At 39.2% G+C, this 16,093-nt stretch overlaps 1 protein-coding gene across 1 annotated transcript; it reads left to right on the forward strand.

The window, feature by feature from the left end:
• Positions 1-1,020: 1,020 nt before the first annotated feature.
• Positions 1,021-13,640, forward strand: TDP2 (tyrosyl-DNA phosphodiesterase 2). The gene is made up of 8 exons (XM_008580581.1): positions 1,021-1,267; positions 1,358-1,443; positions 6,806-6,979; positions 7,639-7,744; positions 7,977-8,004; positions 9,353-9,429; positions 10,815-10,985; positions 12,418-13,640. The coding sequence occupies exons 1-8, from the start codon at positions 1,103-1,105 to the stop codon at positions 12,697-12,699; spliced, it is 1,089 nt and encodes a 362-aa protein (XP_008578803.1). The 5' UTR covers positions 1,021-1,102; the 3' UTR covers positions 12,700-13,640.
• The last annotated feature ends 2,453 nt before the right edge of the window (positions 13,641-16,093 follow it).

Consider the following 16,093-nt stretch of genomic DNA (forward strand, 5'->3'; position numbering starts at 1 on the left):
ATACATGGGCCTTTGTTACTCATGCTTATTTATACATACTTGGCTATGGAACGTGGTGTTCTACAAAGACACTGAAAACTAGGAGTTGGGGCTAGTTCGTTCACGTGATAGGAAGCAGGGACTGTGCCTGCCTAACTCTGTCACACTTTATCTTGCTGCTCCCCTAAAAGAATCTCTTCAAACACCTCTGGGCCTTGTAAGTGCTGGTGTCTGAAATGCACCTCCTCTACGTCCAGGGTAACTTCCTTCCTCAGGAGTCGAATACCCTTGTGAAATCTCCCAAACTACATCAAAGGAACTTCTCCCTTCGTTCACCACATTACGTAGCGTTTGGGCTTTCACACCTTACTGCAATTACCTTCTAATCCTCTAGATTGTAGCGCGCCTAAAATGTAAGAGGCTATTTCTTACTTTTTTTCTTCCGGCGCGCGCTTGTTTGTTGAAAGATCCAAATTTAAAGTCCTTCCCAGCTCTAGAACTGAGGAATTCTGTCTCCACGAGCGATAACCATACTCACTTCGGTTTAGATGACAGAACATATGCATTCGACCTAGCACGTACTGGCGCTCCATTAAAATATTACTGAAGTGAATTTACAGGCGCATTGAACAGAATCTAACAAGAACTACTTATTCAGCGCCCACCCCGCCCCAAGCACGGTGCTTTCATTCCCTTCATTAGACGCCGCGGCTTCGCCCCCGATACCTTTTCCAAAACTCTATCAAAGCACTTAGAATTGGCCATGGCCTTTAAGACCTCCACCGCACTTCGTTTCATGCCGTTCATCACGGAAGGTTTCCCGACTTCTGGACTGCGCAAGAGTGAACCTTGGTAGAGCTGGTAAACCCCGCCCCTCCCGACCCCAGCGGCTGGAGGACAGACGTTCCGCGCCCTCTTGTGACCGAGTGCGCACGCGCGTCTTGCGCTCGTCAGCCTCGGCCGGCTCCCCTGCCGCGCAGCCGCATCTGTCGCCCTTCGAGAGCGGAGCGCGTTTCCCAGCCGGGAGGTTGATGCAGGAGCGCCGGGACGGCAAGCGCACGCGCAGAGCCGGGCGTCGGCTACTTGTCCCGCGTCACGGGGCGGCGAAGAGGAGGGGGAGCGGATGGAGCCCGGGAGCGGTCCAGAGGATGGGTCGGAGGTGACGCGGGAAGACGGAGAGCCCGAGGTGAAGAAGCGGCGACTTCTGTGTGTGGAGTTTGCCTCGGTCGCGAGTTGCGACGCCGCCGTGGCTCAGTGCTACCTAGCCGAGAACGACTGGGAGATGGAAGTAGGCTTTTGCTGTCTCTCACCTCCCGCTCCTTTACGTAGGTGGGTGGAGCTCCTAAGTACCAACCTTGGGTCTCTCTTTGCTTTTCAGAGAGCGCTGAACTCCTACTTCGAGCCACCGCTGGTGGAGAGCGCCTCGGAAAGCCACCGTGAGACCCCCTCCGAGCCCGAGACCTGGTAAGCGGTGAGGGGAGCGGGGACCAGTCCTGGCAGAGGCGGTTTAACATGGGCGTGCGTTGGGGGGCCTGGGACCTGCCGTGGAGTTGGGTGGGCGCTGCTAAGAGGCGGAGGGCCGGTGTTGCCGCCGCTGCTTGGAGATGCCCCAGCTGCGGGGCAAGCACTTCTCTCGGGAGGTCCAGACTATCACTTCGGACGTGATTTTGAGTCCCTGGAGGAAAAATCGGAAATGCAGTTTTTGACTTGAATTATAGAAGTTGTGTAAACGAGAGGTTTGAAACAAATGAATGAGGCAGAAATCTTCTATTGAAAAATGGTAACTTGGAAGTCTCTTTGCTCCCCGTATTGTGTGTATTTGCTCTCCCCTGGCCAGCCAGAATAATAGCTTTGTTTTTGTTTTTTTAAAGAAAAATATGCACATCCGCCCCTGTTATTCCAATGCCACTCCCCAGTTCTTGACCTACTGCTCTTAAAGTCCTGATACCCTATATGTCCTTCTATGGTTTGGCCACTGCCAATCTTTACAGGTTCGTCTCCTGCCTTTCCTATCCCACTGCAGGCATATCGAACTTTTTCCAGTGGGCCGTTGTATTAGTCGGGGTTCTCCAGAGAGACAGAATCAATAGGATAATTAAATATATGAGAGGGGATTTATTAGAGTAATTAGCTCATGCCATTGTGAAGAAAAGCCCCACGATAGGTCCTTTGCAAACTGGATGCCGGTAGCATGGCTTAGTACAAGTCCGAAGGCCTCAAATCTAGGGAAGCCTATGGTGTCCTTGGTGTAAATCCTGGTACCCAAAGCTGAAGAGTCTTGAACTCTCATGTCCGTGGACAGGAGAAAAGATTGTATCCCAGCTCCAGTGAATAGAGAGAACGCTTCACTTTTTTTCTCTTTTGTTCTCTCCCGGCCCTAGGCGGATTGGATGGTTCGCACCTGCATTGAGGGCAAGTCTTTTCCACCCAGTCCAGTCCACTTAGGCTCTCATACTGATCTCTGCTGGAAACACCTCATGGACACACCTAAAAAGATAGCTTTACCAGGTTTCTTGGCATTCCTTAATCTAATCAAGTTGACACCTAGAATTTACCTTCACAGCCATTTTCTCTCATTTTTTAGTCTTTGTACAGATTTTTACTATCTGCCTGGAGCCTTTTCTTTCACCTTCCGTGCTAAATGATATTTATCTTAAAGGCCTCAGCTTAGACATGTCTATCTCCAGGAAGCTTTCCCTGATTCCCGAGTCTGGGTAGGGTTCCCCTTTCAGATTTTCCTGAAGCATCCCGTATGACCCTTATCATAATAACTTAGTCTGTATTTTAATTACTGCTTCTTTCTTTGTATCTCTGTATAAATAGTCTTTACTAGACTGCACATTTGGTAAAGACAGTATCTGTTTTATATATTGTTGAGTGCCCAAAGTCTAACACAATATTTGTCACATAATAAGCTCTCAGTAAATTTGTGCTGAATATATAAAGTTCTCTTAGCCATAGGGGTAGACTGTACAGTTTTTCATAGTGGAGATGCATTTCTCCCTTTGATCTTTCAGCTGCACTGGTTTACAGATGTGGTAGAACATTTCATTAGGCTCCTTTCTCTATTTGCTTACCCTCTTGTTGGGGAATTGGCCACCCACCCACAGTGATCTATCTCTGGCTCCCATGTTGTAATAACCAGAGCCAATTGGACTAGGAGGTGTTCACCTAACCCAAACTGGCCAGTCAGATCCTGTCTCCTGGGATTTCAAGAGAGTCAAGTCTCAATCTTCCTGGGGAGCCGGAACTGTAACATGTTAATTTAGTATCTGTGGGGATCTATTCCCATCCTTTTTTGTGCATGGGAAAGCTGAGAACAGTGGTCTTCAGAAAAAGAATGAAGCAGAGGAAAGGAGAGTGCCCCTGGTTGCCCTTCTTTGGGCATTGCTGCATTCCTGCTTCTGGCTGTGACAAGTTTCTGTTTCCTTATAAATTTCCCTGTTTTGCTCAAACCAACCTGAGTTAGTGTCTGTTAGTAGGCAACAGACTAAACTGTAACCAATAAATTGGTACAAAGTAAGTGGATTCCCTGAAATGGGCCCTCAGAAAAAATGTGGATTGAACTGAGTAATGGTGGCATGGGGGACTGTTAGGAGTCAGGAGTCCTCTACCCCAGAATGGTAAATTGACAAAAAACAAGCAAAGTGGTTGATTAAGCTGTGGTCTGTTGTCTCATAGAACTCAGATCGATTGCCAATGAGAGTGAGGCTTTAAAGTTTAATCCACAGAGGAGAGAAAAATGGGAAAGGGATAAGGTTCAGGGTGTTTCTAAGCCTTGCACATCCATGGAGCATGACCTTATTAGATTTTTGGTGATGGCTAAATGCAAGTAAAGGAAAAAAGGAAATTGATAGGAAGATTTTATGACCAGAAAAAAGCCTGCTAAGCAGGGGCTTTGATGATCTTAAACCAGTGAGGCATGAGTCTCAGTTCTAAAGTAAATTCCTAGGATATCAGCAAAAAACTGAAACTGAACACTAAAGAGATTAGCCCCCCACATTGGAATCTATCTTTAGAGTTTCTCAGGAGATGTTGCTTTGCCTTCCACGGATTTGTCACCCCCTTTCCCCTGGGTGACGGAGCTGCCAAAGATTACTCAAAGCCTATCTCTTCTGAGCAGTGAGATGCCCCGAAAAGGGGTGAATCTCCCGGAACCCTCAAGATAGAGGCACTCCTTCCATTTGGGAAATTAACCCCAAATTGGGCTCTTCCCACATTTATTCTCCAAACCAGGAAGTAATGGGAAGAGTACATAGGTGGGGTTTTTTTCTAAGTACAATTTAACAAGTTTAACAATAGAAGCTGGTAACATTCACTAAGAAAAGCAAGGTGATGTTCCATAATGTAATTTTTCAAGAAGTTAAGTTGATCCATCAACAAAAGCTTGATCTTAGCAAACATTCTCTTCTTACAGCAATTTCCCAGTATCTTTACATATCAATCAGTAACCTGTCTGCCTTTGAGCCAGCAACCTTGCTGTGTTACAATTCTTTATCTTACAACAGAGACTATAGCCTGGGGAAAATTTCCTGTCCTTTGTAAGGTCAATGTTTGAAACTGCAAGGCTTTGGAAAACCAGGCCCTGTGAAGTACGTTTGCTTTATGCATACTCCGCAAGGAGAAACAAGGGAAATCCTCTTAAAACAGCTGTGCTGAATCATAGCTGCATATTAAAGTTACCTGGGGAATTTAAAAAATACTTTTCCAAGGCCCAACTCTCCAGAGATTATAATTTTATTAATCTGGAGTGGGGCTCATTTGTGTCTCAGAGGCTTTTTCTTTTCTTAAAAAAAGAGCTCCCCAGGTGATTCTAAGGTGGAACCAGCTTTGAGAGACTCTGTCCCAGAGCCTTGTTATTTATTACAAAGGGGAAAATCATAACTTTGCAATTGAGAAATCTGGTTGACATCACCTTAACCACTTGATGAAAGTTAACATCACCAGTATTGGGATGGATTTATTACAGCTGCCTCCTGATATAATGCACCCTGGAAGATGTAATGTCATTCTGTGCTATGTGTTCTGTCAAAAAAAATGCATAACTTTAATCATGAGAAAATATCAGACAAACCCAAACTGAAGGACATTTTATAAAATAAATGGCTTTTATTCTTAAAAAATGTCAGTGTCATGAGAGGCAAAGACTGAGGAACTGTTCTGGATTAAAGGAAAATAAAAGAGACATGCCATCTAGATGCAACATATAAATCCTGGATTAGGGCATGTTGTAGTCCATTTTGTTTTGCCATAACAGAAATACCTGAGACTGGGTAATTTATAAAGGAAAGAGGTTTATTTGGCTTACAATTCTGGGACAGCTGCATCTGGCATGGGCCTCAGGCTGCTTCTACTCATGGCGGAAAGTGGCAGGGAGCTGGCGGGTACAAGCAGATCACATGGCGAGAGAGGAAGCAAGAGTAAAGAGAGAGGAGGTGCCAGGGTCCTTTAAAACAACAAACTCTTACGGGAACTAATAGAGCGAGAACTCATTAATCTCCCCTCCCCGAGGAAGAGCATTAATCCATTTATGAGGGATCCACCCACGTGACTCAATCAGTTTCCAACACTGCCACATTGGGGATCAGACTTCCACATGAGTTTTGGTGGGGACAACACATCCAACTCCATCAGGGCACTACTAGCACAATTGGCAACATTTGAATAGGTCTTTAAATTAGATAATATTGTATCAAGGATAATTTCTTGACTTTTCATAATCACATTAGGTATATATGTATGTCCTTGCTATCAAGAAATACATACAAAAGTATTTAAGCAAATGTTTCAGAATAAAAAGAATAAAGCAAGTAAATGTTAAGTAAAATGTTAACATTTGGGGAATCTGGGTGAAAGGTGTACAGGAATTCTTTTCACTGTTTTTGCAGTTCCGAAAGTCTGAAATTATTTCAAAATAAAAAGTTAAAATATTGCTATTAAATTTATTAAAATTATAAATTCAAAAACTTATTTATTACACTTATGTATACTTTATAAATACTCAGTAGTGGTCGCCTTTTAATGTTTTGTCCTTCTATTCACATGTCTGGGGTCTTGATGGGGATGGCAGATAGTGGGGTCAGGTAGGACTGTGGACTAGAGCACGTATATGTGGCCTTTCCAGCATGGCAGTCTACTCAGTAGTGGTCGCCTTTTAATGTTTTGTCCTTCTATTCACATGTCTGGGGTCTTGATGGGGATGGCAGATGGTGGGGTCAGGTAGGACTGTGGACTAGAGCACGTATATGTGGCCTTTCCAGCATGGCAGTCTCAGGCTAGTTGGACTTCTCACATGGCAATTCAAGGTTCCTGGCCTGAATGGAAGCTGCAAGCCTTCTTATGACCAAACCTCATAAGTCCCAGAGTACCTTTTCCATTGTATTCTGTTGGTCAAGCAAGTCACTAAGGCCCAGATTCAAGGGGAAGGGTATTAAATTTCACCACTCAAAGAGGGAAGTAGCAAAGAATTTCCAGCCATTATTTATGTGCTGCAAATGGGATCTTATTTCAAATATGATTTTAAATGAATTCAAATAAATTTGGAAATCTTACATTTCTTAGTCTAACTTAGGGTCATAATTTATAAAATTATTTTAGTGACATGTCATTGAAGGATAGTGAGTTGTCTATAACAATAAGTGAGCAAATATTTGGATAACACAGTAAGAATCTTTTTCCTCAGTCATATGAGTTTTGCTCTTCTCTAGGTAGATACTTTTAGGGCTCTTTTTAAATTTATCTGTAAAATGAGGGCTAGAAGTACAAAATAATTCTTAATCAATTTATAGATTATTTGTGAAGTTGTGTTTTATTCTGATATCACCAGTGTTGACCTAACCAATGAAGAAACAACTGATTCCAGTAGTTCTAAAATCAGCCCTTCTGAAAATACTCAGCAAGAAGATGGCAGCATGTTCTCTTTCATTACCTGGAATATTGATGGATTGGATCTAAACAATCTGCAAGAGAGGGCTCGAGGGGTGTGTTCTTATTTAGCTTTGTAAGTATTATCACTTCTGTTTAATAGTATGGTGATAATATGTCCTAGGTACCTACAAAGTAACAGTTCAAGATTATGGGCCTTAAAAATAGACCTGAGTTCAAAGTTTAGCTCTGAGAAGAAAACATCTGAAAGAATTGAGATGATTGCCCCTGAGAGCAGGATTGATGGTTGGGGTGGAGAGGGTATGCAAATTTTCGTTAGAAGCCTTCTAGTACTGTTTTACTTATTAAACTTTGTATATAATTACTGCTACAAAATGAAAATTACCAAAAATATCTGGTTTTGCCCATATTGGCTCGGTGACCTTGGGCAAATGACTTAAGTTCTGGTTTTCTTGACGGTGGATAATAACTGCTTCAAGAGGATTGAAAGCGTCTTTTAGAGTATAGGACCATTGTAGGCTCTCAATGTAATGGTTTCTATTGTCAGTCATTCCAGTTCTTTTTAGTGTGATCCTTATAATACAGATCTTAAATAGCACAGATATTTGTCATTTTATAGTTATCAAAGATTGGTGTAAATATTGAACATTAGGTACCCTAGAGGGTAATAGTTTTGTGTTTGTTTCACTTAATGTTGTGGAATTGCCGTCAATGAGGTAGCTGAAAATGAAATATTATACCTGGTGTTCCTCATAAATTGATGTTTTTAACTAGGTACAGCCCAGATGTGGTATTTCTACAGGAAGTTATACCCCCATATTATAGTTACCTAAAGAAGAGAACAAGTAATTATGAGATTATTACAGGTAACAATTTTCCTGTTATTTAACTTGTCTTTTTCTTTGAAAAATAGATCAATGAAAACGATAATGTTAGCCTATTGGAATATAGAGAAGAAAAAGCACAAGTAAGTTTAAGAAAAACAAGACACAGAATATTGAAGAAATTATAGGAGAATACTTTATATAGCTTAATGTTAATAAATGTGAACAAACGGTTGAAATGGATGATTTTTCAGGAAAATATGAATTAAAATTTGATGCACTGATTAGCATTTTGGTGAAATTCAATTGTTAAAAATTTTAAGTGTGATAACCACATTGTGGTTATGCCTTTTAAAAAAGGCTTTATCTTTATTAATTCCTACTTATTTATTTTCTTATTCTTTATGAAACTTTTTGTCCTGAGTAGTTTTTTGTTTTTGCTAAGTACATTTAAAGTACAGTTTTGGCCACATCTCATGATTTTCATATATAACTCTTTCTTTGACTTTTACATAGTATGTGTTTTTTTTTTCTGTGTCTACAACAAAGAAGGAATAGTATGTGATTTTTAATTTAAATTTGCTCTTTTGGCCACATCTCATGATTTTCATATATAACTCTTTCTTTGACTTTTACATAGTATGTGATTTTTTTTTCTGTGTCTACAACAAAGAAGGAATAGTATGTGATTTTTAATTTAAATTTGCTCTTTAATTCAAAATTGCTAAGGTGAATGTTCTTTCAGTTTCTGTCTCTCTCTTCTTTGTAGGACTTCTTTTATGCATTCTCTTCAAAATTCTTTTTGCTTCTCCTGTTTTGGATTTCTTGTTTTCTGAGTCCCATGCTTCCCTCCGCCTTGGATTACTTCCTCATTTTATTAGAGTACCTTCTCTTAATTAATTTTTAATACGTAGTAAATGTGTAGTGAAGTTTTTGAATCCTAGCTATTTGAAAATGCCTGTGTTCTAGCATTGTAGCTGGTTGATAGTGTTATGGAACAGACTCAGCAAGGAAGCAGTTGGCACTCAGAGGGTTGGAGAGTCAGGTATTTTATTACTCTGGCAGGCCCAGACGAGAAAATGCTTCAAAATCTGGACCCCAAGCTAGGTTTTACAAAGCTTTTATAGGCAGACTCTTCAAGATTCTTCTAAGTTTTGTTCTCTCAGCATTCATGTAGCCAGTACAGTAGGCGATGTGATAAGCAAGCACATTTACAAAAGCGGGAGTACGAGCAGTTGATTATCAGTAAAGCTGATACAATAAGCAAGTTCTGTTCTAAAGGCAAAACAAGCTACTGAAAGAATTAATTTTGTATTTTTCCAACAATAGTTTAGCTGGACATAGATTCCTAGGTAGGAAGTCATTTTCCCACAGAATTTTGAAGGCATTGGTTTAGTGTCTTCTAGTTTCTATTTTTAATGATAAGTCTCATTCCATTCTAATTCTTGTTCTTTTCTTTTTTCCTATCTCTGGAAGCTTTGAGGGTCTTATTTTTAGACCTAGTGTTGTCTGGGTCTTTTTTACATTTATTGTGCTGACTGCTTGGTGGGAACTTTGGCTCCTCGGAAAACTTCTGTTCTGGAAAATCCTTTTCTCTCCCTCCTCCTCCCTCCCCCCTTTACCCCTCTTCCCCTCTCTCCCCCCTTCTCCCCCCCTTTTTCTCCCTCTCCCCCTCTTAAAAAGCCAAGAGATTATTCCTTTTCCAGATAGCAAAATGATGAGAAACCTTTTGTGTGTGCATGTAAGTAATTTTTAAAAGTTGACTTTTTAAAAAAAAGAATAGACTTTTTTTTATGGTTCCATGTTGTCTGTTTAAAAAAAAAATTGCCTTTAGAGAAAAATTTGCTCCTTACATATAGATTCTCTTAAATAGTCTTCAAAGGCTGGCCAGTTGGCTCAGTTAGTAGAGTGTGGTGTCAACATCAAGGTTGAAGATTCGGATCCCCATATCGGACGGCCACCAAAAAAAAAAGTCTTAACTTTGCAAATTAACTTTTTACATGAATTCTAAATATAGACAAATATGTAAAAATAGAGTTCTTAATCTATTAGATGTTTTCCTAAGAATATTTTAAGAGTTTGCTAACTCTACATTTGCTTCCTAGGGTAAATAAAGTGTTTTACTCTGTATTCTATACATGGTATTGTGTTGTACTCTGCAAGGCTTACAAAAATGAATCAAATAGATCCTGCTCTCATACAGTTTACAGATTAGTAAGGGAGAGATGTATATGTAGTAACTAAAGTATAGGAAAGGCATAAGTGCAACAGGAGAGGTGTAAATGATGTCTGGAAGTTTAGAGAAACGAGAGATGACTTTTAGCCAGATTACTAACTGAGGGTTTCATAAAGGAAGTGATATTTGAATTGGGCCCTGAAAAATACAGAAGATGTAGACATTAAGAAGAGTTCAGATGGAGAAACCACCATGAGCCAACTTTTGCAAGTTGCAGGAAGTGTATTTGTATGGGTATGAATGAGCATTGTATTCAGTTGGGTGTAGAGTACACAAAGGGAGTAGTGTTACAGGAGGTTGAAAAGTAAGTATGATGTGGATTATAGAAGAGCTTGAATGCTCAGTATGAAAGAATTGGACTTGATTCTGCAAGCAGTTGGTGTAATGACAGATCCTTTATTTTTGGTAGATTATTGAAAATGGTAGATTATTTTCATTAATTGAATTAACTGACCATTTTTGAGTATCTGTGTGCCAGGCCCTTAACAATATAACAATAAACAAGAACTATCTCTGCTTGCAAATGACTCACGGCTTTGTAGGAGGGAAATGATTGTTCTAATTCAGTCTAGGGGACTTTAAAAGCAGTCTGTCCAGCATGCTGTAGAAGTGTAGAAGAGAGTCACTGACAGCCCAGGGACATTGGGGAAGGACCCACAGTGGAGGTGACATCTGGGTTAGATCATCCTTGCTAAGCAGTCTTCTTTGGGGGCAGGGTTAGCACCTTATACTACTTTTGACCCAGAGAGATGGGCACAGTGCAGATTATACTGTTTCAGTTTAGTAAATACATACCAGTTGACTGAACAATCTGCTGATTCTGTTATGAAAGTTCAGCATTACTGGTCAGTGGGCAGTTTTAACAGTTGTAATTATTAATCCTGTTGCAGGTGAGTGTGTCGGGTAATGAACTTTGCCTTATGACTTCCCATTTGGAGAGCACCAGAGGGCATGCAAAGGAACGAATGAATCAGTTAAAAATGGTTTTGAAGAAGATGCAAGAGGCACCAGACTCTGCTACAGTTATATTTGCTGGAGATACAAATTTAAGGGATCAAGAAGTGAGTGACAAAGTCAGTTCAGTGTTTGGGGGCAGATTATTGCTATAGAAAGTAATTTAGGTTTCTTTGACCAAAGATGTTAAAACTAGGACCTTTAGTCACTCAAAATGTATAAGTCGCCTTGCAAATGCAATTCAGCAAATATATTTTTAGCCTGTGCTATATGCCTAGGGGCAGGAGAGGCTCTTGCATTAATGGGAAAAAACAAATACTGCATGTGAAATAGCACAAAACAGTATGTATGTTGGATTAACAAGAAGGCATATAGAGAAAATAATTAGAAGAGTTTAGAAAAAGTTGAGTTTATTTGAAAGGAACAGAAAGATTTGACCATGAGAGTTGTCCTTAACTCTCTTCCTTCTGAGATTTCCTTTTTTTTTTTTTTTTTTTTTTTGGCTTTTATCAACCTTTTTTACTCCTTTTTCCTGCCACTACCATGCCCTGGTCTGAAAGGTCTCTTTCCCCTTAGTTCAATTGAGATATATTAGGGTTTTTTAGGACCTCAAAAAATTAAACATAGAGTTACTTAGGTATATACCCAGAAGATATGAAAGCAAGGATTTGAACAGATATTTGTATACCCATGTTCATAGCAAAATTATTCACAATAACCAAAAGGTAGAAGCAGCCCGAGTGTCACTGATAGATGAATGGAAAAACAAATTGTGGTATGTACATACAATGGAATGTTATTCAGCCTTAAAAAGGAAGGAAATTTTGACACATGCTACAACATGGATAAATCTTAAAGATATTTGGGTAAGTAAATGAAGTCAATCAAGAAAAAAATGTTATGACTCTTACATGAATTTCCTAAACCAGTCAAATTCATAAAGGTAGAAAGTAGAATGGTTGGTACTAGGGACTTGCTGATAAGGGAGTAATGAATTAGTGTTTAGTGGATATAGAGTTTCAGTTGGGAAAGATGAAAAAGTTCTGGAGATGGATGGTGGTGATGGTTGCACAACAGCATGAATGTACTTAAAGCCGTAGAACTGTACACTTAAAAATGGTTAAAATGATAAATTTTATGTTGTACCACACACAAATTTTTTTAACCCTTGGAGTGTGCGTTCTTCCTGGAGAAAGAAGAATTAATCCTTAGTAAAGTTCACATAAAATTGTGAAGGCCGTTGGCATTGCATCATGTAAATGCTACACTTCTAAATTTGTAGACTAAAGTAAGAGTATCAGTTTTGCCTTCTTTTCATTTGAGTTCAGTTTTTAAAAACTACTAAAAGCAATAACTGAGGCCATGAGTGTTCAGCCCTCTGAGTTTTATCTACACAAAGTTAGGAACCTATTTATGGCAGAAGTGAAAGGGAAAATCCCAAACCTTTTTGGCTATCTTGATATTTTTATATTATCTACTTATTCCTTACAGAGGTATCTTTGCTATTTCCACCTTACAGAGTATTCTTTTTCTTTTCAGGTTACCAAATGTGGTGGTTTACCCAATGACATTTTGGATGTCTGGGAGTTTTTGGGCAAACCTAAGCATTGCCAGTATACATGGGATACACAAATGAACTCTAATCTTGGAATAACTGCTACTTGTAAACTTCGTTTTGATAGAATATTTTTCAGAGCAGCAGCAGAAGAGGGCCACATTATTCCCCGAAGTTTGGACCTCCTTGGGTTGGAAAAACTGGACTGTGGTAGATTTCCTAGTGATCACTGGGGTCTTCTGTGCAACTTAGATGTAATATTGTAAAATGCTTTTCAAATACAAGTTTTAAATGTTCTGAGTGGTTTTATTCTGGATTTTTGCAAATATAATTTCTACATGTCTGGAAAGGTAGGTTTAATATGGAGGAATTAATATATTAGATCATTGTAAAAGAAAAAAGAAAACAACTGTGATTTTATCTTGTGGATTGTGTCCTCAAAATTCAGGATTGAAAATGTTTATTTAAACAAAAGCATGCTGGTGTTCAGAATGTGAGGCCTTTTAATGATAGGGCACAAAATCTGTCATAGCTTTTTATTTGGCAGTTGGCTGGTACCAGGATCCAAACCTTTGACCTTAGTGTTACAAGTCCGCACTCTAACCAACTGAGCTAACCAGCCAGCCCCGACATGGTTAACAGTGCTCGTAGATGCCAGTTGGGTTCCAAGCAGGGACTCTAGTCTGACCTTTATTACTTATTTTTTCAATCAGGCACCAAAATAGTTAATATTTTAAATAGTTTAAATAAGAAGAAAGAGGTTACTGAGTCCCTAGGACTATATCTTTTACTTTCCAAATTCAGTTAATCTTAAATGAAGAAGCCATGATCATCTACAGTTAAGTAGATGACAACTTTCCTACATGAGACTTTATTTTTGTCAGCTAACAGTACATGACTGGTAAGCTATAAATGAAACTCTCTGATTTAAAATTCTTTAACTACTTTTTTGATTTATGTTTTAGTTATGTCACCAACAGAGGCAAAGTTAGGGTTGGTAATGATTAAAATCAGTGTTTAGTACCATGAGAATTTATTTCTAAGAGAAAAATAAATGCATAAAGAGAAATAGCCTTTTAGTTTTGCTACTTGTAAAATGGAAATGTTTTATAGGAAGTGAATAAAGAGTACTTTTAAATGTGCTTTAAAGAAAAAAAATTTTCCCCACAAGAGAAACGTACACTTTAAATAAATAATTTTACTTGTTTATAGTTTCTTTTAGTGTTTTTGTGTCCAAGATGGGTTAAAGTTTTTTACCTGCTTCCTGTTGCTGTTTCCACTGCTGCTATTTCCCCTTTGTGTGGAAGAAAACGGCTTTCCATGTTACTTCTCACCCCACCAAGAATTACCAAGAATATCTATGCTTCCTTAGTATAGAAAGAAGAAAGTCAGTGGGAGTAATTAGAATGAGAAGTGACAGAACTTTTATTTTCATCAGGGGTGCCAAAATTAACTAAAACACCTGAAAACAATATGTATGCACAATATTCCCTTTGTAGTGACAATGGAAAGGAGTTTTATATGTTAAACATAATTTTAATCATTAAAAAGTGAGAATTGATGTTAATATTTCAGTAGCATACTTTATGGAGGTAATACATTTCTGTGGGAAAAGGATGGTTCTGGCATAAATTGCTTATTCATTTGGAAGAATTATGTTAGAAGAACCCCACATTGGGCTGGCCAGTTAGTTGGTTAGAGTATGGCACTGATAATACCGAGGTCCAAGGTTTGATCCCTGTGCTGGTCAGCTGCCAAAACCCAAAAAACCCGAAAAACCTCACATTGCAAAAAAAAATCTAGATAGGTAAATGTCCAAATATAAAAAGTAAAATATGCGGTGTGGTACATTAGATCAGATAAAGGATTGTAAAATTGTTTTAAAACCATGAAAGTATCATTTCCTTTATATAATTTGCAGCATCCACATGAAATACCTTCCAGTTTACTGCTTACGGTGACAAAATCTAAGAAACAAGTTTTAAGTGAGATGAGTAGGAACAATCAAACCACTTTTAGTCTGCTTTCATGGGCAATAGTTCTCAAGCAATGAAAGAATTAAGAACTAACAAATTTGCATTTTTTTTTTTTAAAAAAGATGACTGGTAAGGGGATCTTAACCCTTGACTTGGTGTAGTCAGCACCACGCTCTCCCAAGTGAGCCAACCGGCCATCCCTATATAGGGATCTGAACCCGTGGCCTTGGTGTTATCAGCACCACACTCTCCCAAGTGAGCCAGGGGCCAGCCCTCTAATTTGCATTATCTTAAGTTTTTACTTTGAATCTTCCAAAGTTTTTTCAGTGTAGTAGCTCCCTTCTTGGTGAAATTGCAATTCAGAATCTTAACACAGTCATACACTGTGTTAGGGATGTTTCAGTCAATGGTGGACCGCATGTGCTATGGTGGCTAAACCATATAGCCTAGGTGTGTAGTAGGCTGTACTATGTAGATTTGTGTAAGTACACTATGATGTTCACAGAATCACAAAATCACATAACACTCCTCTCAGAACATATCCTCATTAAGCGATGGGTTACTGTATTTCAGTGAGGCAAAACTTTTCATTGTGCTAAGCACCATTTCTGCCATTTGTGGCATGTACTTTAACCTTGCTAAACCTCAGTTTCTCTCCCCTTCAAAATAAGATAGTTCCTTGTCTTTTATTGTGCAAATGTCCCAACCAATAGCATATAAGCAAGAGCAAAGTCAGAAAAACTACTGATACATGATTTTATCCTTAGTACCTATTATAGTGTTTTGCATGTAGCAGGAGCTCAATGAATGTCCATTGAATGCTGAAGAAAAGTGAAAGGTCGAGGCCTCTAGGATACGTTTGCGTCCTAAGGAGGCAGACTAACATTTTCATACAGTTTCAAATAGGAATTTATTCATTATATATCAATGAAAATAGATATTCATTATAGTGGTTCTGAATTCAAAAGATGTCATAGTTTAACATTCTGGGCTAAGTCCATATGTGTACACTCATATATACTAAAAACCTATTTACTAAATGGCTAATCAGCCAAAGACCACTGGGGACAAAATCAGATTTATCGATGCAGTGAGGGAGGGTACTCCACAGGTACTGTGGAAAGCCATGTGAGAAAAGAAAGAGGGAAGTGTCTTTTGTAAGGTTTGGAATCCTGATAATTCTGAGAAGAGGCCTGGAATCGGGGCTGTGCTGCGGTTAGTTGCTGTTTCAGAAGCAGATTGGGAGCCATGGGGATTAACTAGGGATTGTGTATCATGATGGGTGAAGGGAGTTTAGCAATGGCGTATTCCCAGTTATGGATGGGAATAGCAAAGCGGAGGGGTTATCAGTGGTAAGAAAGCAGTAGTCATCCAAAGGTGGGGTTTTTACGTCATTTTATAGCTGCTGCATGACTTTGGAAGTAGCAATATTTCCCGTTAACTTTGCTTCGGGCTTTATCTGTGTTTGTCCTTCCAGCCTGATCATTGGCAGGACTGTCTTTTTCTTTCTGTCCACGCTGATTTTCATTCTTTCAGTCCTGGACAGGTTTTTACTCTTTCAATGTGCATTGTCTCATTTAACTGCCACAATCATGTATGAGCGCCATTTTATCTCAGTTTTATAGTTGAGGAAACTGGTTTAGCAAATTATGTATCTTGTCTAAGGCTCCTTCAATAGCTAGTG

This window comes from Galeopterus variegatus, unplaced genomic scaffold, assembly GCF_000696425.1.
Source record: "Galeopterus variegatus unplaced genomic scaffold, G_variegatus-3.0.2 Scaffold2131, whole genome shotgun sequence".
Classification (NCBI taxonomy): Eukaryota; Metazoa; Chordata; class Mammalia; order Dermoptera; family Cynocephalidae; genus Galeopterus; species Galeopterus variegatus.